This window comes from Sitodiplosis mosellana, unplaced genomic scaffold, assembly GCF_009176505.1.
Source record: "Sitodiplosis mosellana isolate CC-2019 unplaced genomic scaffold, AAFC_SMos_1.0 Smas_scaffold_6181, whole genome shotgun sequence".
Classification (NCBI taxonomy): domain Eukaryota; kingdom Metazoa; phylum Arthropoda; class Insecta; order Diptera; family Cecidomyiidae; genus Sitodiplosis; species Sitodiplosis mosellana.
The window spans coordinates 4,737-28,850 of record NW_022601422.1 but is presented as its reverse complement, the minus strand read 5'-3'; the positions used below and the strand labels follow the sequence as shown (position 1 = coordinate 28,850).

Here is a 24,114-nt window from a genome sequence, read left to right as displayed (position 1 = left end):
AGTCCGTTCGAGTGTTTGTGTTTTTTTCCCATCGTCACTCATTCACATTATCTCAGTCACTGGGTAAATGGATTCGTTGACGCGCTTAATTCTCTGTCAAGAATAATAATAAATTATATCAACTATTCCATTGAATTGGTGTGGGCCCGGAGATCATCAATAGCTACTTAAGCCAAGTATCTTGGTTCTTTTTTGTCGGTCTTTTTTCTACAGAGCTGACACAGGCACCTACGGGGTGCCGGCACTTACTTGAGTGCGCACCTGGTACTATTAAAAAACACTTTTTTCTCAATATTTTTGGATGTTTTGGAATTTGATTATTTTCATAATCTAAATATCATAGATTTAATTTTAAAAAAAATTACATCCATAGGGGTATTGCAACGACCATAAAATATATGTACTTCATCAAGTTTATCAAGCTCTTTCCAAGTTTATGCATAGTGTCGAACTTTTGTTCAAGCTCTACCATCTAAATGTACAGTGAAATAATTTACGGGCACGACGTAAGATGGCGTTTTTTCTGGTAAAAAAAGTTGCAATATCCCTTTGATTACATCAAATTCAAAAATACTCAATTTTTTTTCGAATAGTACTAGGTGCGCACCAAGCGAGAGGTTTTCGTGAGTTTTTTTTACATACAGATGCGCTCGAAGCGCCATCTCAATAACCCCAGGCAAAGCAAGTGTCAGCAGATGTTGAATCAACAATTTAATTGAAAATATTGACGCAACGAACAGATAATTGTTCTTCGTTATTTATTGATTTCAGAACAAAGTATCAGAGAAAACTGAAATAACATTGACATCTTTTTATAACATTCACTTAGGTAATCAACACTCCCAATTTCGAATTAAAACCAATTCCACAAATTTTCATGTTTGTTCTGCTGTCTTTCACTTATATTCACTGTATTTCATCTTGAGTATAGTTTAGATTTTTAACTGGCAACCAAAAGTGCAAAAAGAACGCTTTAACCTTCAAACCGTAAAATGTATTTTCTAACGTTGTTCGTAAAATCGGTGCCTGAGTGCCCATAATGCATTTTATATGGGAAATGTCAGTTGTTTCTTAATTTTTTTTTTTTAAATGTAAATATTTCAGTATTTATTGATCGGAAAAGTATGAAAATTAATTTTAAATGTTATAAAAGTCATAAAAAATCGAAATATGAAAGACAACAGCAAGTTTCTTGGAATTATTTCAATAAAGTGGGAATTTCAATGTTGATCTCTTCACAAAAAAGAAGGCAAAAACATATACATACAACTTCCACTATGGCCGATTTTGAAGTCAAAAATTGAGATTTTGAACGGCAGGTTGGATCAAAAAGTTATGTATATCACTAGAAAGGTCTTAAAAAGTAGATGTCATTTTTGGTATAAAACTTCAAAATAGGCCGGCATTTGGCCAATATTTGGCCGTTGGAATTTTTTTGGCCAAAATTGATAAAATGGCCATATTTTGATAAAATGATGATCGATTTTGATGTTTTATAACTCAAATTACATGTACTGTTCAAGATCTTTCCAATGATGTATATTTCATAGTTCCCAAATTAATTTTTATACGCAATTTGTCGAAAAATGTATATGGGCACTCAGGCACCCATTTTACGTATAGCGTATCACACATGTTTACGCGCATTTGTGGTAAGCTAGTGCGCGTATGTGGATATGTTAACGCAATTTTTGTAGCCAAATGTTAAACGAATCGAACCATAGTTATTTTATTAATTTATGATAAGAAATAATTAAGATATAAGCATTCAAAGTTGGTTCTGGGCACACAGTGCTCAATTTACGGTTCGAAGGTTAAAAAAGAAAACATTTTAAACAATTTTTGAATCTACTTTCAATATGACTTTTTCTTGTTTGTTACTATACATTGCATTCAGCTGTGTTTGAAATGTCAAAATGTCGAGCGCTTCAAGCGATTTGTTCTGTACGTTCTACACGTGGAGAATTTGTGGATATTATGAATTACTGTTTTTTGTATGTTGAGTGAGTGTATTGTTTAATAAAAATAAAAATTGAACTTAAAAATTGTGAATAGAAAAAACATACACACACAAAAAATCATAATTAATTTATGTAGAATCAATCATTGACATTTCACGCCATTTTATTTAGAAACATCAACTTTTTTCGAAAGCCATCGATATATGTTTCAGCCCGAAGGAATTGAGATAGCGCTTGTGTATGACACGAGACACTCGAATACACAGTAATACATATAGCGCAAGCCAGATGTGGTGCGCACCCAAGGTAGTAAGGGCCGGCACCCCGTAGGTGCCTATGTCAGCTCTGTTTTTCTACTTCTTCTTCATCATCGACTTGTTTGTTCTTCAGTTTTTTTTTTCTTTCTTCAAATAATTGTTTGCTATTCACCGTCGTTTTCGTCACTTGGAATATATTTTATACAGAACAACGCGCAGACAATGATCGTATCGCGAAAATAAAATCGGTTCAACGAGTAATGTTTACATATTTCAAACAAAGTTGAAAACTGTAATTGTGATTCGCTTATTTCGGAACGGTGCTTTTTTTTCATTGCCTTTGAAAAACTTGTTGTTGCTTCGCCAAATCGACATCGTCATTCGCATCGATTCCATTTCGCATTGTATCTCAGCCGTTTATATGTTGCTTGAATTCATTGTAGCCAGCGTGATCTTCAATTTAATCGTTATGTATGTTGCAGCGAACAAACAAAAAACACCGTTGTCTAATAGTCACATAATGATTGCTTTTGTTGGGCTTTCGATTTCTACGTTTACGGCACTCGACGTACACAATTACTCGTAATGGGAATGAAAAGAAGAAGAAGAAGAAAAAACAGAGATGTGAACAAAAACAAGAAAACACTGTACAAGTTTCTTGCTGAAAGCGAAAAAAAATCAAGAAGAAGAAGAAAACACACACTCTCCGTATAACAAACGCATGTGATGAAGCATCATCTGAAGAATAAAATGGCACAGAAATCTGATTATAATGCCCGTATGAATATGGAATAGAGATGAGAGCAGAGAGAGAGAGAAACAGCCCGGAGACGATGATAAATATAGACAAGACAATATTGTACATATAAATAATAGAGAAAATTACCGTTTTTGCCTGGGCATAGCAAGTACCATCAGAGAGTCCGGTCTAATAAACGAGTTTGGTCATTACCGCGTGTGTTTTCTTCGTGTGCGGCTGTTGTTGTTGTTGTTTTTGTACCTTCATTGAATTTTCTTGTTTTGTCATCCAATGTTGTCTTTGTAAGCGATACCAAATGTGAAATCGTCTGAATCATCTCATATACACACGCACACACGCACACACGCACACACACCGACTGACGAATATAGGCTCGAGCAGCCGCGCCACAACAATCGATCAGATCGATATACCGATTATTATGTAACAAGTACTAATAAACAAGTTGGTTTTAAAATCTTCTTTTGGTTATGCTTTCTCATTCAATGGCCCACATACGGAATATGTGGAGAGAAAAAAGCGACTCATAGACAAACACTGTCTGAATACTTGGCAAGCGCGTCAAGCGTAAATTAGATGTAATCACTTCACACGTAACTATGGAGCTCATGTGGAACATTACAATGTTATTTTTTGTTTTTGCTTTCTTCATGACGCGCCGATGATGACCGCTATTTTTTGTGTGTCGTTGTTGTTGTCTTCTTGTTCACGCGACAAATGCACAAATTTCGCCGTAATGATGTTTTTCGGTGTAATCGCCCAAATTAATCGTTTTTAATCGTTGAATTTAATGGATCTCGTCGCCATAGTGCAATTCCGTCGCAAACCTCGCATTTGTTTTTCAATCGCAATGTGATTTTTTTTTCCAAGCCAATGAGGGAATGTCATTTTTTTGCTTGCTTTTCTGTTTGTTTGATGGCAAATTATTTCCTAATGACAATCGACTCTCGAAAAAAAACATGACAAATTCAAACGAGAAAATGATTTGGCAAAGAAAAAAAGTGTTTGAACGAAAAAGAAAAATTAACAAAACCAACGACGTCTAATTGCATTTCACAACCATGTGCAACGCTGTCGATTAGTCTCAAAGGGCGCTCTTCACTTTGGTTTCGGTGAATAATAAATTCGACTTTGCCATAAATACACAAACAGAGACTTTATAAATATTTAGAGCGCCAATAGCCTATATTCTCATATCAAACATAGAAACGACTTGTTTTTCTCTCTCTCTCTCTCTCTCTCGTTATTCTTTATAAATATTTAGAGTAAACTGATGAACAGACATTTCAACATTTCGACATGATAATAATCGAAGTCGTGAATTTCAATTACATTAGCACTGGCCATATTTAGATCATCATTCTAATGGGCTGAAATGGATTGATACAAAAGAAAAAAAACCGTACGCACTAGCAGAAGATGGAAAAATGGTAATAATTCGTGTAATTTCCATGCGCTGCCATATGATTTCACTATTACGCGACAAAGACGGATAATGGTATTTTCATGAAATGTGTGACTTTAACAATATAAAAAAGGCGAAATATACCGTAATTTATTTCAACTTGGTTGGGAAATTTCCACTTTTGGCATTCGGTGAAAATGCGAGAAAACAGTTCGAACCTATTTATTTTTATTTCGCTTGTTTATATGAACCGGCCATGCCAAAACAACTTTTTGCTACTCGATTTCATTTTTTCTTTGATTAATTTCTTCTCAGTTTAACTTATGGCGAAAGGAATAACGTTTAGAAAGAGAACCAACAGAAAAAGTTACGTCTGACGTGAAATCATTTCCCGCCCTTTTTATTGAGTAATCGAATTTTTGTTTGTATCAAACAGAGAACTTTATTCAACATACAAATAGAACACGTTCATTCAATATTCTAATGCCGACTTCAAAAAGATTGTTGATTTTACTTCTCCGTATACAGCATGACATATGTGCAAGTATTGTAATTGGTTTAGAATTCGAAAATGGCCAACAATATTTTGATTGGATCGAATACATGCAGTTTTTGAACCTGAAATTGCAACTGGGCCACTTGAAGTGGTGTACCTTTCATATGGAAATATTCTAGACTGCCTCATGTAGTGTCGAGTACTGTAAAACGTCTTCAAAATGGATTTGTGTTGCGAAAAAAGTGTGAATCACAAATGCAATTCCGTTTGATATATTGATTTCGTTGCGTAAACAATGTTTTTCCTTTCATCAACATCAACGGGCAATCGATTCGAAATTGAAAGTTTCATCGATAGAATCCAATGTGACGAAAGATTTAGAGTATATTTCTCGAAACACTTCGCCAAACTTCCAAAAATAGTTCGTCGAAAACAAAGTCATTCGAAAAGTGATTAAAAATGAGAACAAATGTGACGGCATGCACTGAACGGTAAGGCACAATGGGTGTATGTGTTTTTAGAGTATGTGCTTGTGCATTTTTTTATTCATTACATGTTATATATATGTTTTTGGGTTGAGGTATACGACCTCAGGTCGTTAGAATTGGAATTTTGGCGTATAATATCCGTCGAGGGAAGCAATTCATTGGTCAGTTTGGTGGAACAATGGACAAAAACAGCACCCCTTATTCCGCACAACTGGCAAATAGCACGAAATATTTAAGCAGCATGAATAAATAGAAACGTGAAATTTACATTAGACACAACGTTTTCAGGGCCAGAACAATGGGGCAATGTACGTTTGTTCTATTTGTGTCGAGGTATTCATGAGCGTTGGGTTTCGCTTATAACACACACACTTGCCGCCGTTTCTCCCCAAACAACAACAGCAACAACAAAAAACCCGCTCAACCAAATTGTCCACCGAAAATTCGTTTCAATCGAGTCGAAAATCTTAATTGTCGATTGGCACAAAAATGAATATGAATGAGACGCAAGAAAAACAACGCGTTTTGTTTTCGACATCCGGACGATTTTTGTGGTTTGCTGAGAAATACACGATGCGAGAAATTGGATACAGGTCATTGTACCTAACGCTGGTGCTGAAAAACGTAATGTGCTAAATAATAAAACAAACACTGTAATTATTGGATTTGTGGTTGTTGTTGCTGTTGCTGCTTGTGTTTTCGGCGACCAAACGGTAAATAATTTGTACGGAAATATCGAATGTTTATTAATAAATAATATGATAGAAACGAATGACGAATTGTGTTTGATTTACGGTGTCATCATGTGTGTGTGCATCAAGTACGAAATTTATGACGGTGCAGGTATAGGGTTGTATACAAACTCCATGTAAAATTTTCCGCTTGTTTTGCGTTTGTTTTTTGTTGTTGTTGGTTCTTTTTTTCCTGTATTGTTTCGTCGGTCATGCGAATGACAACAACATTGAGCAGCGGTGGCGGCACTAGAAAATCGATGCAATATCATTGTAATAAATCGTCGTTTCGCTTATCGCATTACAAATAGTTCTATGCAGAGATGGTTGCAGATAAATTTATTTATATAAATTTCAAATATCAAATAAATTTATCCGATATTTTTCATGCGTTGTGTTGTTCTGACGCATTTGCAGTACATAAACGAGACATCGGCTGTTGTATTGGCAGCCAGCCATTCATCGCAGGAATGAGATTTTTGGTTTGTTCATTTACCGATATTTGTAAACAAGTCTGCCACTGTGTCATTTGCATTGTCTCTACACATTTCTTAGGGACATATACTAAGTACAGTGGCAATGCAAAAAGATAGGCAAATTCTCTATAACTAATGTATTGGCAATGTAAAAACAAAAATCTCTATAACTAATGTATTGGCAATGTAAAACTAAATGGCGAACATTTTCGTCTCTGCACATTTCTTATGGACTATATATACTATGTAGTGACACAGTGGCAGAATTGTTGAGAAATAACGGTAAATGAACAAAACGAAAATCTCATTCCAGCGATAAATAGCTGGCAAATGCAAGAGAACAACACAACGCATGAAAAATATCGGATAAATTTATTTAATATTTGAAATTTATATAAATAAATTTATCTGCAGCCAACCTCTGGTTCTATGTCAATAAAGAATCAGCAGCAGCAGCAGCAGCAGCTGCGAAACCAACACACGCCACCAATTGCAACTGTCTTTCGGCTCTGGCGGCCGCAAATGTGCTCAAGTATTTTTTATATTTGTGCATGACCGTACCCTTGCGGGTGTTTAATAATAAACAGGAGTATAAAAATATGTTTCGGCCTGACAATTGGTGCGGAGACACACTCACTCAATCACTCACTCTATCTCTCTATCAAAATCCGCCCAGAGACGGAGAGTGTGGAAATAGAAAATGAATAAAAAATGAAAGAAATAGAAAAAAGTCGTTGCTTGAAATAGCGAAAGTCCATACACACAATTGCCTCGTATGAGAACCGAGAACACATGTGTGGGCATTTGAAACAGAGCAAACGAACGAAAGAAACAAAGAACCACACAGCTGCTACTTAACATTAACCTTTCAGCTTTCGAATTCGGTATCGAATGCAGAAAAAAAAGCAGAAACCCAAAAACGCAGAAAACAAATTTGCAGAAAAAAAAATTGCAGAATGAAAAAAGCAAGAAAAAAATTGCAGAAACCCAAAAACGCAGAAAGAAAAAATGCAGAAAAACAAAATGCAGAAATCCAAAAACGCAGGAAGAAAAAATGCAGAAAAAAAATTTGCAGAAAAGAAAAAAATGCAGAAAACCAAAAACGCATAAAAATTGAAAAAATACGATTTTTTCGAAAATTTGTTGACCACAATAGATTTCGTCCGTCGCCTGTTTTTTTAATCTGGCACATCAGCCAAATAAAAATTTCGTGGAAAATGAGGAAAAATGGTCAAAATTAGTTACTGTAGTAACATTTACATCTCTTGAAATGTACGGTTCAACACATGAATGTCAGATTCTAGTTGCTGGCGAGCCGAAATTAACCTCCTACTTCGTTTTGGTGAGTTGGTGGATTCAGAGGAAAAAAAAATTCAATTCATTTTTTTTGTCAGTGGTGTTAGAAAGGTGGTCGGAAACGGCCTCTACGATGTTTTTGTCTTGGACAACTATAATTTTTTCTCAAAAAATAAATGGGAGGGCTTTCTATGCCAAAAATGTGATTTTGTATCAATCTTTCAATTGATCGATAGTTTTATGAAGAAATGTCGATTTGAGACCAAATTTGTAGGAAAACCAGTGTTCAAATGTTCAGGGACCCATTTTTTTGAGAAAAAATGTTAGTTGTCCAAGACAAAAACATCGTAAGAGGCCGTTTTCGACCACTTTTCTAACACCACTGACAAAATAAAAGTTCCACTGAATCCACCAACTCACCAGAACGAAGTATGAGGTTAATATCGGCTCGCCAGCAACTAGAACCTGACGTTCATGTGTTGAACCGTACATTTCAAAAGTTGTAAATGTTACTACAGTAACTAATTTTGACCATTTTTCCTCATTTTCCACGAAATTTACCCATTTCAACCCATTTCCTGAAACATATTGTAGCTTTGAGCTTCTAAATGTGACACCTTGGCAAGTGTAAGCATTCGTCGTGCGAACAAGCAATAAAGAGAGTGAAAACAAGTGCGCGTGTATTAGTCGCTACATTGAGAAGCATCGCATCAGGCTGCTCACTACCACACGCGCACTTGTTTCCATCCTCTTTGTCGCTTATTCGCAAAACGAATGCTCACACTTACCAAGGTGTCACATTTAGAAGCTAAGTGTGGAGTCGCGCTTGGGATGGCCATTATGAATTCAGGGCGGCCTAAACTTTCGCCTGGCACTTATTTGGCTGATGTGCCAGATTCAAAAAAACACGCGTCGGACGAAATCTATTGTGGTCAACAAATTTTCGAAAAAATCGTATTTTTTCAATTTTTCTGCGCTTTTGGTTTTCTGCATTTTTTTCTTTTCTGCAAATTTTTTTCTGCATTTTTTCTTTCTGCTTTTTTTGGATTTCTGCATTTTGTTTTTCTGCTTTTTTTCTTTCTGTAATTTTTTTTCTGCAAAATTGTTTTCTGCGTTTTTGGGTTTCTGCATTTTTTTCTGCATTCCATTCGGATACCCAGCTTTCACACTCTCTCTCTCTCTCTCTCTCGCTCTATCTCAGTCGAAATTCGCTTTCAAAACCGAACTCTTTTCAAGGATAACACCGAAATCCCCGCAAACGGCATCACAACTAATAATTCAATGCAACACAAACAATCGATTTGCACTGACCAACAACAAGAACAGCAGCAGCAGCAAATAAAACAATTGTCACACTTTTGCTAGCTGCCGCTACGAAGCCGAGACGAGTCAGTGTGTATGTTTCATTTTTCGCTTTTCAAGAGATAAAAACACACATGGGAGAGAGATTCATTCTTGGTTACCGTTTTTTTTTCAAATCAAACATGTGCACGTAAATATGATGACCAAATAAAGAACTGTACAATTTGCGATACATACCTCTATCTTTTACGCCTTAAATATGCTCTTTTAATCAGATGCAATTCCACGCAGTCCACTAATAATCAATCGATTTTATGCTTTCATCGGAACAATTTCTATGTAATGAAATTCAATTCGCTCGCTTTTTGACTTCCTGCAATAATAACTAACACACAGCACAAATCTCGTTTTTGTAATATTTGGTTGAAGTAACTTTTGATTTCGTTGGTTGGTATACTTTTTTATTTAAATTTGAAGATCTTTGGTTTTGATTTTCGTTGGTATATTATGTGTAGAGATGGTAACGTGTGTGTATTGCACACGATCTTTGGCAAATTGAAAAACAAACGATTATCTCTTCGACTTATTTTTTGGTGACTTCGATTTTTTTTACTGCAATCTCAGTTAACTTAGCTTATCATTTGTAATGAAAAAAAAAGACTTTTTGTCAGTGGCAGTCTCTTTCTCGGTGTGTTATGACTCCAAACACGAAACAAAACGGAATCGGACACACAAAAAATCCGTTTTTTTCCTCTTTCGCACAACACAATAAGAAGAAATATTCAACACGACCGAATAGAAAAACCTATTTTTTTTTCTTCGCTCGAAATATTGAATGCAGTAACAACTACACCACTATAAATCACTGATATTCGCAGTGCCTTTGCATATACACAAACCAAAGAAACACACACTTGTATGCTGAAAGCAAAGAGTATACTTGAACCCAGTGTGTACGAGTGTACGTTTGTGTGAATTGAAAAACATACGGACCGAAACAACAACGATACTATTTGGTTGGTATGTGTGTGCGCGCTTTCGTTCAAAACGTGTGTTTATCACAGTGTTTTCATTCGTTTACTCTTTAGGCACGTTCTTTGTTCTTGTTGGTTTGTCTTCTGACGTATCTTTGCTTCGTCCGATGGTATTGACGTTTGCCGCGATGTCGCCTTCATCGTTAGAAAATAAAAGATTTGCACATTTGTAATGCAACAAGCCAGTGAAACGGTGGAAAAATAGAATTTTCCAATATTTTCGAAGGTAATCGGCGACGATGCATCGCGAATCATCCAATTTGATTTGGATGTCATTGAGATTTTAGAGCAAGGTTTTCTGGGTTTACTTCTCGTTATTGGTATTGGTATTGCCAACGTCTGTTTTCACCTCGCTGCCGTGTGATTGATTCACATGGATGATACGACCCAAAACACTACCAATACTTATACGTTTTTCCCTTTTGAATGTCAAGCGCGCCTTTGTGATGGTATTTTGAATTTTCGTCGCATTTAAATCATGGAAAAATTATCAGATGTGTCCAAATCTTGCAAGCTTTGCTTGTCTTATTCCTTCGAAACTTTCCTATCTATGGAATATCATCTCATACCAGCCACTATAGGCTTTATGAAGGAGAAATGTCTTTTCAAGTTGAAAATCACAGATCGTTACGAAAAAAGGCTAGACAATGTTACCGTCATTTCAAATGTCTGAAGGAAGAAGTTTTGGGATGTAATATCATTTTCTCCCCAATTTTTTTTCCATCGTGCAACCAAGATGTCACTTCAATTCGATAGACAAGTTCATTGTATACATACATGTTCATTGTTCAATACTCAAAATTAGTATTGAGCACCGAAGAATTTTGTTTATTTATGGTTTCGGTATGGTTAACTTTTGATTATTGGTGTTGCCAACGTTTGATCCCACCTCGGTGCCGTATGCGACTGGTTCACATGCATATGAGTCGTCGTTGTCGGCGATCCCAAACCACCACCAATACACACGGCGAATTGCGTTTGTCTTTGCGAAATGTCAAACGCACCTCTGTGATTATTTTGTCTCGTCGCCTTTCGGCACAAACCATCAGAATATTCACACATTATGTAAGTTGCTTGTGTTTTTTTTTCTGTATTGATGAAATTCAATTGCAAATTATTCGTTTCGTTTGTAGCCGCTAAGCAGTGAAAGTGTCGTCGATTTCCTAATATACAACGGCAATTCTTATCCGACTTTTCATCATCGAACGCATTCGCTAGTCGAAGGAATTTTTCATTCCGACATTTCTAAAACAAACGTATTTTTTGTGTGTAATCAATTGGGTGGATCCCCGTGAAGAAGAGGATAAAAATGGCATCAGCAGCTGAAAACAGCAACTGTTCACTCTGTACACGTCTTGGATTGAAACCATTTACAAAAAACAACATTCTTTTCTACTATGCCCCATTGCATGCATTGTCGAGCTATGGGTAATTGCCGATTTTTATGGCCTTTTTATATTTCAACTCTGATTTTGAAAGAAATTTTTGACGTTTTTTCATCGTTTTTGTTCTATTTTAATTTCCAACTTCCCTGTTTTCATTTTTGTAGCGCTCTTTCGGTCAATATTTTGAGCCCACAACTAGCATCTAGGTAAGTGGCAATCAAATCGCTTCAAGGACTTCATGTTTAAAAAAAACCACTTTTCCATTCTCGTTAAACAGATTAATTCCAAAACGTGATGTCACCAATTTCCTCTTGATCCATACACTTTTCGGTACCACATTGTACATCTACAGTCGTCCACATTTAAAATCGCTTGATGTTAAACAAAAAATTACATACAGGTAAAACGAGTTCCTGGCATCGTTCGCATCGTGCAAATGCATCGGCACTAAATTTCATTTCTCATTGCAATGTTTGTGTTTTGTTCTTTTCGTACAGTGTTCTTGGAAGTACGTTGTTCAGTTTGGGTTCGGTATTGGTTTGGGCAATAATTCGCAGTTCAATTCCACATAATGCTGTATTGGGCACCGCTCTTGGTCTTGCATCCGGCTATGGACTTGCTCGAGTGAGCTACGAGTACTTGAAACACGTTGATGCGATAGCCGAAAAAGCAGCATCCGCTTAAAGTTTGATACTTATACTTTCTCATAGAGAGACAGCATGGCTGTTGGCTCAAATTTGGCCACCTTCTGCAAATTTATTACAATTAAACCAACACCTTTTTCAAGAGATCAAATAGCTAATAGAATGATGGAGTTTTTTTCGTATCATTTGGTCATAGTTTATATTTCATGGTTGATTTCGGCTCTCAATCCAGAGCCAAATAAAAACATATCTAAAAATAACAATTTATGTTGCTGATTGTTTCTGAATTAATGATACATTCTTCATATTAATGAAGAAAAATGAAAAAAATAAGACAAAGGTAAATGTTTCCTAATTCGTCGGAACAAACGGAATAGATGCTGTGATGCTGAATCAAATTTTCTGTGTCCAAAAACAAAAGCTGTTCAAAACAATCGAAATCAGTGGGACGTTTAAATTTAGCCTCCGATTACATGACAGATATTCACTCAAACGCACATCGCAGAAGCCGGATTTTAAATTGAACGCAATTCAACTAAGGAGTATATTCGGACGTTGACTCCGAGCAAAATCGTCATTTTGAAAATGCATTAACACAAATGAATTCAAGCATTAAGCATTGAAACAAACGTTTCAACGCTTCAGCACAAATGTTTTTCGGTGAATTTCCTCAGATAGTCTGTCTATAATCTAGTTGAAATCAATTCAAAGACGTTTTTTTTCTCGAAAATTCAAAGATTCTGGTTTCGGATAGCTTATCAACATTTTATTAGATACTGCAAGTCAAATGAAGCCCTAATACGATAAAATAAAATTCCATTTCTTTACTCATTCATATATTTATTCTACTGTCGAAAATCCGTTTTCACAGTTTATTATAAAAAAAAAACATTATCGTCAAAATTTATCGTTGAACTCATTTTTTTTCGTTCAAAAAATATGTTTTTAACAATGTATTTATCTCAAGTTCGGATTATTTTCGATCTCTTCAGATTTCTGTAGCTCTACCTCTTTTCATTCAAAGAAAACCAAGAATAATCTTGAAAGATAGTGTAAAGATAGTGAAGAACGTCAAAAACGCGATAAAAAACTCATTAAAAAAATTGAAATCATAATATCAAGACCTTTTTTTCATTGCATACTTTGTTCAACGTTCATGCGTTCAAAATTCCGGTGCGTCGTTCAAGGCCGGTTTTATTTCATCATCACAATAAAATGATACGCAATAGAAACGAAATCATCTATTTCACGTAATCAATCCAATATCAATCAATATTTAAATTATCATCGCTCGCCGTAGCAGCATGCGTTTATTTATTGAAGAGACAGAGGGTGTAACCTGAACGCGAGTGAGATTGGTCTGCAATAAAAATATATCTGTTGGTAATGTGAATAAATTCCAAAAATAGTTAAGTTCGATGGAATGCTGTTTGTTACGCAGTGAGATCAGTGAGATGATTGCGTTGAAAATCCAAAAGATGGCGTGTCAATAGGGTGTGATTTTTGGTAAAGGCGCGAACAGAATAATAATGCGTACACTTCTGTCAAAATTCAAAGCATAACAAAACACACAAAAGCATATATACCAAAGTGTTGCTAAGAGAGTGTGTAGTGGAGAAGTGCATCGTAATACGAAGCAGCGAGACACTGATCGCATTGAATCAGAATATAAGAACAGAGACAGACACAGAAAAAGAAGAATAAGAGAAAATAAACGACCAACAAACAACAAGAACGTTTGTGTGTTTGACAATTAGTAGCCATTTTTTTAAATGACCACGAAAATCGAACGGTTTTTCGTACATCTTTTAAATGCATCCAGCGTGTAATTCAGCATAAATTAACCATCAAACTCTTTCTCAATTGTTGCTTCCACGGTATTCAATTCACGGATTCAAACATCCGTTGCTGGGGGTACGTATAACACGAATAATCCAATTGCATTTTCCATTTTGAGTTTGATTGTCAATGAATCGTGTGTTCCAACGAAATTTGTTGTTGTCGATATTTCTGATTTTTTTTTTTGTTTTAGTAAAGAGGCTATCGTCCGAAATTTTGCATGATGATTTTTCCGGACTTGAGCACATCGTGTCGTTTGTGTTTTAAAAAAACGGGCGAAAACGATATCACCACCGCTCCCATTCTGCTCGAAGCAATAAAGGATTTTTACAATGTTGAGGTAAGCCATAAACTTAGTGTTTGTTCAAGTCAATGTAGCTTATATTTTTCTTCTGTCATCATCGTTGGTTGCATGACAACCGAAATGATTGCGTTATAGCATTTTGATTTGAATCAACAGTTTGTGTTGATGAATGGATGGATTGCTACAATTGTTGGTGTTGAATTTTCAGTTGTATCGTTTTTAAAATGATTATCTGTCGTTCATTCATTGTATGCATGTTTATTTGTGGAAAAATTCATTGATTTTGTTGTTGTTTGTTTGGTCTATGTTTCAGATTAAAAGCACAGACAAATTCACAAAACTATTATGTGGCGAATGCACCAACAGTGTGCAAGCATTTTGTTGGCACAAAAAAGTGGTTGATGCAGGACAAAAATTGTTGGCCGACCGCATCCAATTCGCCGAACAGGTAATTATTTTATTCCATTGCATTTGCGAAACAGTGTGATGAACAGAGGGTCGCCGTTTTCGTCTGTATCCCGTGTTTATCGTATTTCCGTCAGTATATCGCTGTCGCAGTAGCCTTTGTCGACGCCCCAACCATTCATTGTCACTGTGTGGCAACATGATGTGTGTTCATTGTGTAATTATTGATGAGACGTGCAAAAGTTGCTGCCCACCACAAATACTACACGCGATCAAATTACGAAAAGTCTAAAAACAAAGAAGAAAATTTAAAGTCAAAGGTAAAAAAACAATGACGAAAAAATCGTTACGGCGAGATACAAGCATTTAAAAACGTGCTGTAAAGCAGAAATTCTGGCGAAAAATAGAATTTCTTCATAAAAAAAAATCATATATGCAACTGATTTCAATGTCACTTTTGAACAAAGGCATTTTTATACATTTGGCCGACACAATTTTTTCTTTCTGTTTCTCTTTACGATGAATAAAAATGGATTTATCTTTTATGGCCCGGAAAACAAAACAATGGGTGACCTAGGACCGTTTTTAACTAGAAGAAGAAACAGAGAAAATAGCGAGAAAAAAAAATTAGCTTTGACAAGATAACACTATACCAGTATGAAATTGTCTAGTCAGCCATCCATCCATCGGTTTGTGTGTGAACGGTTCTGTCCGGATGGTTCCGTCTACATAATTCGCACATTTCGACCGTAAAATGAATGTGATCGTCGTTAAATGTGAAAAAAATGTTGCAATTGCGTTCATTGCAGTGCACACGTTAGAATTATCCGTAATTCGTTTTTGTTTTTGGTTTACAATGCGATCCCGAGAGAGTGCCACATTTACAGTCGCCGTCTGTAAAGTGACTGGCAACAATTGTCAATGTTTCACTGTACAGAGGCAGTTCTCAGTGCACAATACCGAACAGGCATATGTGCTAGCGCAGAATGTTGATATCAACAGTACAATTTTTGTTTTGTGTAAAAACAGAAATGAAAAAGAAGAAGCAGTAGTAGCAATAACAGCAACAGAGAAAAAAACACTCCCAAAAAAAGCGATAAAAAATATGAAGGAATGTGTGAAGCGTACACAAAGTAAATAGAGAGACAGAAAGCGTGAAAAATAGTACAAGACGAGAAATATGGAACAGATAAGGCTCTGCGCAAGTGATGTGCGTGTATCGCATACATTGGCCGGAGTAACGCGTGTTTAGGGTGGTTTTTACATACGGCCAGGCACACTTTGAATATTGGTATGTACACATATATATGGGAAAAAAAATTCTAGATGAGTGTTGTCGAAATTATCACAAAATTCCATGTCAACCGTTTCTGAGTCATCGGTTTTTTTTCTCTTTACTTTCGTTGGTTCTGCGCTTTGAATCAGTTTCAGTCGAACGGTTAATGTAGAAATTTTGAGATTGTAATTACACTATCGGCCACATTGCGATTTTCTCTCGCTCGCTCGCTCGCTCGCTCTCTGTCGATGATCATTTGTGTATATATAGAGAGTGTGTATGCATTCGGGCTGATCAAAGTTTGTGTGTTAAAATGGTGCAAGTGAAAAACAAAGACGACCAACCAAAGCAAAGAAAAAAAAGGAAATAAAATTATATTAAATAAGTCCGAATGTGCAATGTGTGTTCTGCGTACAGTTTTTCTTCGATAGTGGATCAAATACTCGATCGATGATTATCCATCGTGTATTGATAACAAACAACGAACCAAACGACACAATTTGTGTGTATTTTTATTCACTTCATCTTCTTCATTAACGTTTGTATCAAAGTCATTGAACAGAAGTATGCAAGACGGTAAAACACATGTTCTGATGACGATTGAGACCCAAAGGCATCGTTCGAATGTTGAAGCCTATCGATAATTTCAATTACCCAAAAACCGATTACAATGTGTTCTGCTGTCACTGAAAAATAATTATGAATTTTGGATTGATGAAACAGAGTCACTAGCAGAGGAAAGCCCTGCTCTGTCGGGTCGAACGCACATGATACACATACACACATATATATATATATATATATATATATATATTGAAATTTGCCATTCGGTTGAACAGAGACACAAGAAGACAAAAACACACAACGACACAACACAACAACAAGAGTATAAAGTTCACACAACGACGAATTAAAATAATAAGAAGAAGTAGTCATCACAGAAAAAAAACGAATAAAATTAAACAAAACAAAACAAACAATAATTGCGTATTTCGGCATCAAGTCACATCTTTCCATTTGCACATGCGATATATAAATGAATAAAGTCAGTTGCTCGTGTTTTATTTTCACGGCATCATTTTATCGTGCAAACGTTGTTTTTTCCACTCGGGATTTGAAAAACGGGAGAGAGAGACAGAGAGAAAAGAGTACGAGTAACAAATACGAAGTAATAAACATACATAAACTTAAAAATGGTCGAAAGTGAGAGAAGGAGAAAACACAGAACAGAAATAAGAAAAAAACGGAAAAACGTTGACGATTAACTATCGCCTGAATCGATCGACAGTTCTCAGAACATTGTGCACATATTTAAAATACAGAGTAAAAAATGTAATTCACAACGCCGCGCGTTTGAAGCTCCGATTTCTTTTTTTGGTTTTAATTGAAACGTACTAAGCTTACTCTCGGTACATGCAAATAACGTTCACTATATCAGTTAATATAAACAACGGCGGAAGAATTTTTTTTCAAAAAAAAACACTCACGCACACACAAACGAAATCGAAAAGAACATGCATTCTGTCAGTCTCCTCTTGCACAATTTGCAAAAGTGACAATAGAACAAATAATAGACAGACCAGACTTACGACCATAACGTAAAAACACACGAAAGAAGAGAAAATAATAATAATAATAAGAAGAAGAAGAAAAAACGCAACGAAGAAATAAAATTAAAATATTATTATTTGTCATCCCGCATATTAACTCACGCTGTTGCTGCTGCTGCTATTGCTGTTGCTTATAATTCAATTAAATTGGTTTGAATGAACAATACTCGCTCGTACTCGTGCTTTCAACGACTATTACATTTTGATTGCGATCCATTTCGGTCGCCTAGTTGTTCCACATCAGTGGATTGCTATCGATACATTTGCATCATCGTAGGCCACATGCAATGATGAAAATTCAATTTTTCAAAAAGAAATGGCTGACCGATTTTCGGCAGGTAATTGATACAGGGTGCGTTTGTCATCTTATCACAAATCCCTCGCTTTACACTGTTTTATTTGTTGTTGTTTTTTTCATATTGACACCGTGTCTGTGTCTTTCTCTTATTCTCTTTATCTTTTCTTATTTTGCTCTTGATTTCTTTCGATATACAGTTCATTTTCAAATACATATATGCGGAATTTATATCTTGAAATGTGACTTTTATTGCCTGTGAATGTTCAATGATTCATATGATTTGTTTATAATTCTCACATTTCTTTTTAGATGAGTCACATGAAAATCGAACCACAGCCTGACACGGGTGAGATTGTGTTGCTTTTCGTTATTGTCAAACAATGTTTTTACTATTATGGGTAAACATAACGACGTACATTGTTTTCTTCTCCAAACATATTCTATTTACAGAGAAACCGCCGGATAATGTACAAAATGTAAACGCTGTTGATAAACAAGAAGAAGAAGAGGAGGAGGATGATTTGGATGACACAATGACTGAAGCTGCACCGAGTCCAGATAGTGCTGAAATTATTGAAGCTGAAACGGTATCGGTACCAGTACGAGAGCAACAAGAAACGGAACGTGGGCGTGACAAAGATCTGGATCGGGAAAAAGAACGGGATCGCGAACGTCGAAGTAATGGTCGAAGTGGTAGCCGAAGCAAAGATCGAAATGACCTATGGGAAATTGAGCGATGTGTTCCATCGCTGTCGCATGCAGATGACAACAATGGTGAAGCGGTACCGATTGCGTCACGCATAAGAATTCGCCGACAAACGATGTTGGTGGAACAGATAAGCTCACCGAAGCCAGCCAAACCGACAAAACGACGATTGTCAGCGATGACGGAACGAGTGTCGGAAACCGATTCAAATCGAAATCGATCGTCAGCGGAAATAGTCAACGAAACGGCACCGAACAAAGCGAAGAGAATACGTTTCAGCGACGGTGTGCCAGAGAAACAAGCGCCATCAAAATCGATTCCGGAGCCAGTTACACGGCCTATTGAATCGACACCAAAACAATCGAAACACAGTTCGAATCATGCCAAATCGACACCCGTCACATCAAATCGCAAAAATTCAACCGCGCCGGGCAAATCGACCCCATCTTCTACTACTACAACAACAAAAACGACGACAGCAGCATCGACAACTTTATTGACGCCCGGTAAATCAACGGCCGTGTTGGGACCAGCGAATAAATCAACGCCGAAAAATCGTGATAAGAAATCTAAAGGCCCGTCAACACCATTAATAACTCAGTTCTTTTCACAATCATCTCCACTCAAATGTGACAACTGTTCAGCGATACTCAACAGCCGAAATGAGCTGAATTTCCATGCAAAAATCCACAAACGCGGACGTTGCATCAAATGCAAAGAAACCATTGACAATAACAATATTGCGGATAGCATTCACAAGCACATGATATCATGTCTTTTTTTGAGCAACGAAATACCCAAAGAGTATCTGACACATTTGCTCAAAGTTAAGGTTGATCTCGATCGACTGACGCCGCGCAAAATTGACGAAATACAAAGAAGCCTACGTCCAGTGACGGCTGCTGATAGTGTTGCCAGAAAGAAACCAGGACCAAAGTCTAAGCAGCGTGAGAGGTATTTGGATGGACCTGAAGTCGCAAATCGTTCCGAACCGCAATCAGACGAAACAGCAGCGGTGGCATCTGAGGTCACAACGAAAGATACCCAGAAATTGACCGATAAAAATGGTGAAATTCTAGCGGATAAAGCACCGGGAGCGGCTAAAGCGGCAAATGAAGACGGAAACGATGGTAAATGTCATGTTTTTGCTTGGCCAAAATTCCAATTTTTCAAAACGTTTTTTTTCTCTTTTTTCCTTCCTACCTTAGATAAGCCCGTCACAAAGAAGTCAAAAGCCAAAAAGACGCCCAGCAAACCGAAAAACACGAGCTGTGATGTGAGTGAAGAGTTCACTATAGCTGGAAATCAAACGGCTGCATTGAATTGGATCGATGAAACACTAAAAGAGAAACCATTTTCTCTGCGAAATTTCGAAACGGACAAGCCGATATACAATAATATAAAATCGGTGCCGATCGCTGATGTATTGACCAAGCAGAAATTGGCCACAATCATCAAGAATATAAATCAGCGTAAGGGAAATACCATTGGCCTGGCTAATGAAAATGGTCGAAAATCGCACGGTTTGAATGAGACAACGCCAGCCAAACAAACAGAAATCGGAATGAATCAATCGAAACCGGTTGAAAATGGATCGAATCGAGCTTCATCCAATGTGCCAACGGTTCAACCGCCATTACAATCGCCAATTCAAAACAGTTCAACGACAGCACATAACTCATCGATTCCCATAAAAACACCGACTCGTCTAAATCCACCACAAGTGCCAGTGGTACAACCAGTGATTGCAATAAGTCTAGCCCCACCAAATGCAAGTCAAGCAGTAGCAAGCCCAGTAGCAAATGCTACTGGTGGACCGATGCTACCACAGCTATTATCCTTGCCAGCACGTGTGCCAATGCGACTCCGAGCCATGTCGATGCATACATCACAGAATGAATACTCGGCCGCTGGTCGCCTCTCGTCGATGCGTCGCCAATCAGTTTGTGATAATAATCCACCGGCAAAAACCAACAGTCCTTCTGCGTTATCAAAAGTGACCGCTTTGGATCATTCGTACACAAATAGCACGGCCGCTAAAGCACCCGAAACGACAAACAAGATGCGTCTCAATGCTGTACAATATCTACCACTACCATACATGACAAAGGTGCATCATGTACCACCGGCACCAGCACAGCCACAACCGCAGCCGCAGGCAAAAACTCCAAAGCTACCAACGACCACACTAAAAGTTCTAACCCCCGATGACCTCAATTCACGTATGTAGACCGCCGTGTTCCATCTTCATATCTTCATTACTATCATTTCATTTCGCTTCTCTTTCGATCAATTCACTCATACGATTCATCGATTCAAAAAAAAGGACACAATCATCTGTTATTCCTTCGAAATTAAGCGTATTTTGGTTCATTATTCCCTCTCTCACACACTCATTTTCTCACTTTCACCAAATCATCCATCTGTTTCCTTAACTTTTCCTCCTTCAACTGCTGCTTCTTTTGCTTCTTCTAATTGCTTTCATTATTTGATTTGCATGAACAGACACGAACGAAAAACAAACAAATTTTCACCGAAAAAATGAAATTTTCGGAATTTTGCTTTCAATTACATACCCATTTAGGATTTCTGTCCCTATAAGATGCAAATGGTTTTGGTTGGTTAAGTCTAAGGAATGTTATACAAAAATTTCATTTCCTTCCTATTTCTCTCTCCGAGTGATTTTCATAAAGGTGATTTCTAAAGAATTCTATAGTTAGTACATTTATCGCAATTGGGAAATCGAAAGAAAAAAATCAAAACAAAAAATAACACTCTTTGTTGTTTATTAGAGCTGATAACTGTATATCAACAGCGTATAGAACGTTATGTTACGTGCATTTTGTTGGAAAATGGCGAAATTTGTCGTAGAGAGCGCGCTTTCTTATGGACATTCCAATGGGGAACTGTTGGCGCCCTCTTGACGATTTTTTTGATAACTAGTAGTGTTAGACGCTGTTGCTGTCTATGTGTTGTGTTTGTGTTTGCTGAGTCATCATCTTATCACATTACGTCATTTCCTAGGAAGTAAATTTTCATTCCTGATTAAATTCGGCTTTTAAGCCAGTTTAGCTGTTGCTATTGTTGCTTATCAGTTTTCGTTTGAATTTCATTTAGTATGTTACGTTCATTTAGTATGTGTTGAGTCAACACGGTTGAACATTGTGTTTTCGAAGGGTTACAGGCTATTATGTATTATGTATGTATGTATGGGGGGAGCTTGAAGGAGAAACAATAAGTGTTATTAAGTGTTTTGAAGTAAAAACTAAAGCACGTGGAACTATTTTCCAATTTTAATTATTCACATGGGAATTCTATAATTTAGATCAATAATTTGACGATTGGTTTAACAACTACTTTTTGGATATATTTCGATCGTTTTCAAGTAATTGCTTAGTAATTTCCCTATCCTTCTCATATGCGTGTTTGTGTTTATTTTTATTTTTGCTTCCAAATCAAATGGTTTCTCATTTTCATTGATTTATGGGTGTATGTGTATTTACAGGTGCGATGAATGCAGCTCAACCATCACAGGCAAGTCCAAATCCACGGATGGACAGTCCCAATTCGACGGAGAATCATTTAAACAACAATCAAGTCACATCAACAAAACAACGTCCACGTACCAAGACCACACCGTTACGTCCACTAGCACCCGCGCCGTCCCAGCTTAGTGACGATGCAAATATTTCAATTTCGGTATCACTATCGCGCGTGGGTAAAGATTATGCCGAATTGATTTTAACCCTTGAACAACAGCGGCTCCAATATGATAATTTAACGATGAAACGAAAACAAGAAGTGCAACAATCATTGCTAAAAGACAATGTCTGGTTGCAAATGCTCAATCATTTGAAAGATATTCAACCGACCAATGAAACATTGGCATTGTTTGAGAAAATTCTACCAAAACCACAGCAAAATCAATTTTTTGCGGAATTGAAACGGGTGTACGGCAACCGAATCGGATAAATTTAATTTTTCGACGAAATGAATCAAATAAAACACACGGAAAATCAATCTGATTTTCATTGCGAAGGAAAAAATCGATTTTTCTTTCTGACGGCGATAATCGAAGGAGGAACAAAACTGGAACGAAGCAATCTTTTTCAAATCAATGTCCGAAAGTTCAAGCGAAATACAAAACAAAAGCAAGAATATTATTCATAGTCATAAACGTGTTCAACGAAAGGGAAATAAAACCAACACACAAACCCACAAATCATCATATCCCGTCGTTAAATTGGTTTTAAACACAATGAAAAAAAGCAAAACATTATAATCAAATGTCAATTATACAACTTTGTTGTAAATGTTTTCATTTGGAAAACCAGAGGCCTCCATCCAGGTCGAAATATGACGAAAACGAAAACGAAAAGAAACTAAAGACGAATATTAAGTTTGTAAGCAATTTATATATTCGCATACGACCAATTCAGATATGTAATGCACCAATTATTTTGGCGCCGCACAATCGGTCCTCTTTTTTTTGGTCGACAAAAATTATTTTCGGATACATGTGTAAGAATGAAGATTTGCCAGTTTTACTTTTATAAGTATAAAATGTCGTACGAATGACGACCACCTAATCTATTTTTCATACTCTCAAATTATTAAGGAGAACGGAATAATATAAACATTAGTTGTTTAAGACATGTATGTCGATTAAGTTCAATGCCTTAATTCCAAACTAATCGGAAACTGATGAAACTGAAATGTGAATTTTTGGTGATATCAACGATAAAAAAATATCCTTTTTTTCAACTTTATAATCTCTGAATGAAACATAATCTTTTTTTTGTTGTTGTATACAGTTAAAATCGAGAAATCTATAATAATTTGCCGATCGTTTGATTAGCCGTTAAAATTCACACATCGACGAGAATTTGAATTTCAATGTGACCGAAATAATTATGTTAACCATTATAATGGTTCTGTTTGGAGCGGGATGAATTTCAAGGGCTGATCCACGGCGGTAATATATTCCCGAAAAATGTCTGTAATAAAAAAAATAATTTTGAAAAGTAAATGATTCCATTGTTTGTTGTTACTCATTGTTGTTGATCACTTACAGCAAATAGTACCATCTGCCCGGATGAGAGCGGGAGGCAGAGAAAAATAGATCAAAAGTGAAAATGAGGAGGAAGAAACGCCGGGCCCCACATTTTGACGGCAATATTTGACAATGTGAGCACGAGGTGAGTGCGTCTATGATCATGTTAGGAATTTTGAATTTCGATTTGTTAATGCTGTTACTGTTAATGGAAGACTATTCCGCCAGGAAGAAATGGAAAATAACTGAAAGATAGAAAACTCGTTTCGTTTTTTTTTAAACTAAAAGTAAAAAAAACACGTTTCATTTAAATTAAATACAATAGAATTTTTATTGATCTGATTGAATGTTTCAATTTACTTCAGTATTGTTTTCATTTTCATTAATT

At 36.5% G+C, this 24,114-nt stretch overlaps 3 protein-coding genes and 1 long non-coding RNA gene across 14 annotated transcripts in view; 2 read left to right on the top strand and 2 right to left on the bottom strand.

Moving 5' to 3' along the window:
• The window catches only part of LOC129576184 (dnaJ homolog subfamily B member 3), a 69,119-nt gene extending 58,584 nt beyond the window's left edge, over nucleotides 1-10,535 (bottom strand). For 3 of the 8 annotated variants that reach the window (XM_055460857.1, XM_055460860.1, XM_055460853.1), the window contains exon 1: nucleotides 9,410-10,475. The gene's annotated coding sequence lies outside the window, so the exon portion shown is untranslated. Of the gene's footprint in view, nucleotides 1-3,104; nucleotides 6,343-9,409 lie in introns of those variants that run through there. The other 5 variants (XM_055460854.1, XM_055460862.1, XM_055460858.1 and 2 more) reach the window with 4 other exon arrangements.
• A 581-nt stretch (nucleotides 10,536-11,116) lies between these two features.
• On the top strand, nucleotides 11,117-12,502 carry LOC129576185 (uncharacterized). Its single transcript, XM_055460863.1, has 5 exons — nucleotides 11,117-11,271; nucleotides 11,340-11,634; nucleotides 11,756-11,797; nucleotides 11,869-11,991; nucleotides 12,089-12,502. The coding sequence occupies exons 2-5, from the start codon at nucleotides 11,516-11,518 to the stop codon at nucleotides 12,273-12,275; spliced, it is 471 nt and encodes a 156-aa protein (XP_055316838.1). The 5' UTR covers nucleotides 11,117-11,271; nucleotides 11,340-11,515; the 3' UTR covers nucleotides 12,276-12,502.
• Nucleotides 12,503-12,979: 477 nt separating this feature from the next.
• LOC129576186 (uncharacterized) lies at nucleotides 12,980-15,577 on the bottom strand. The gene is made up of 3 exons (XR_008688869.1): nucleotides 15,437-15,577; nucleotides 13,378-15,372; nucleotides 12,980-13,274 (listed from the first exon to the last, which is right to left on the bottom strand). It is a non-coding gene; the product is annotated as an uncharacterized LOC129576186 (long non-coding RNA).
• Nucleotides 13,724-23,702, top strand: LOC129576182 (nucleolar protein dao-5-like). 4 transcript variants are annotated; one of them, XM_055460849.1, is made up of 7 exons: nucleotides 13,724-14,149; nucleotides 14,268-14,414; nucleotides 14,692-14,826; nucleotides 18,277-18,313; nucleotides 18,418-19,803; nucleotides 19,882-20,895; nucleotides 22,179-23,702. In XM_055460849.1, exons 2-7 carry the CDS (start codon nucleotides 14,295-14,297, stop codon nucleotides 22,643-22,645), a joined length of 3,159 nt encoding a protein of 1,052 aa, XP_055316824.1. In that variant the 5' UTR covers nucleotides 13,724-14,149; nucleotides 14,268-14,294; the 3' UTR covers nucleotides 22,646-23,702. The 4 variants fall into 4 exon arrangements, with proteins under 4 accessions (XP_055316824.1, XP_055316825.1, XP_055316827.1 ...); XM_055460850.1 differs by lacking the exons at nucleotides 13,724-14,149; nucleotides 14,268-14,414; nucleotides 14,692-14,826 and adding exons at nucleotides 15,447-16,074; nucleotides 17,900-18,007; XM_055460852.1 differs by lacking the exons at nucleotides 13,724-14,149; nucleotides 14,268-14,414; nucleotides 14,692-14,826 and adding an exon at nucleotides 15,982-16,074.
• The last annotated feature ends 412 nt before the right edge of the window (nucleotides 23,703-24,114 follow it).

Coding starts and splice junctions, on each gene's coding strand:
- LOC129576185 (XM_055460863.1), top strand. CDS start 11,516: ATGGCATCAGCAGCTGAAAACAGCAACTGTTCACTCTGTACACGTCTT. Junction 11,798..11,868: donor AGCCCACAACTAGCATCTAG/GTAAGTGGCAAT, acceptor CTCGTTAAACAG/ATTAATTCCAAAACGTGATG. Junction 11,992..12,088: donor AAACAAAAAATTACATACAG/GTAAAACGAGTT, acceptor CTTTTCGTACAG/TGTTCTTGGAAGTACGTTGT.
- LOC129576182 (XM_055460849.1), top strand. CDS start 14,295: ATGATGATTTTTCCGGACTTGAGCACATCGTGTCGTTTGTGTTTTAAA. Junction 14,415..14,691: donor AGGATTTTTACAATGTTGAG/GTAAGCCATAAA, acceptor TCTATGTTTCAG/ATTAAAAGCACAGACAAATT. Junction 18,314..18,417: donor CGAACCACAGCCTGACACGG/GTGAGATTGTGT, acceptor TTCTATTTACAG/AGAAACCGCCGGATAATGTA.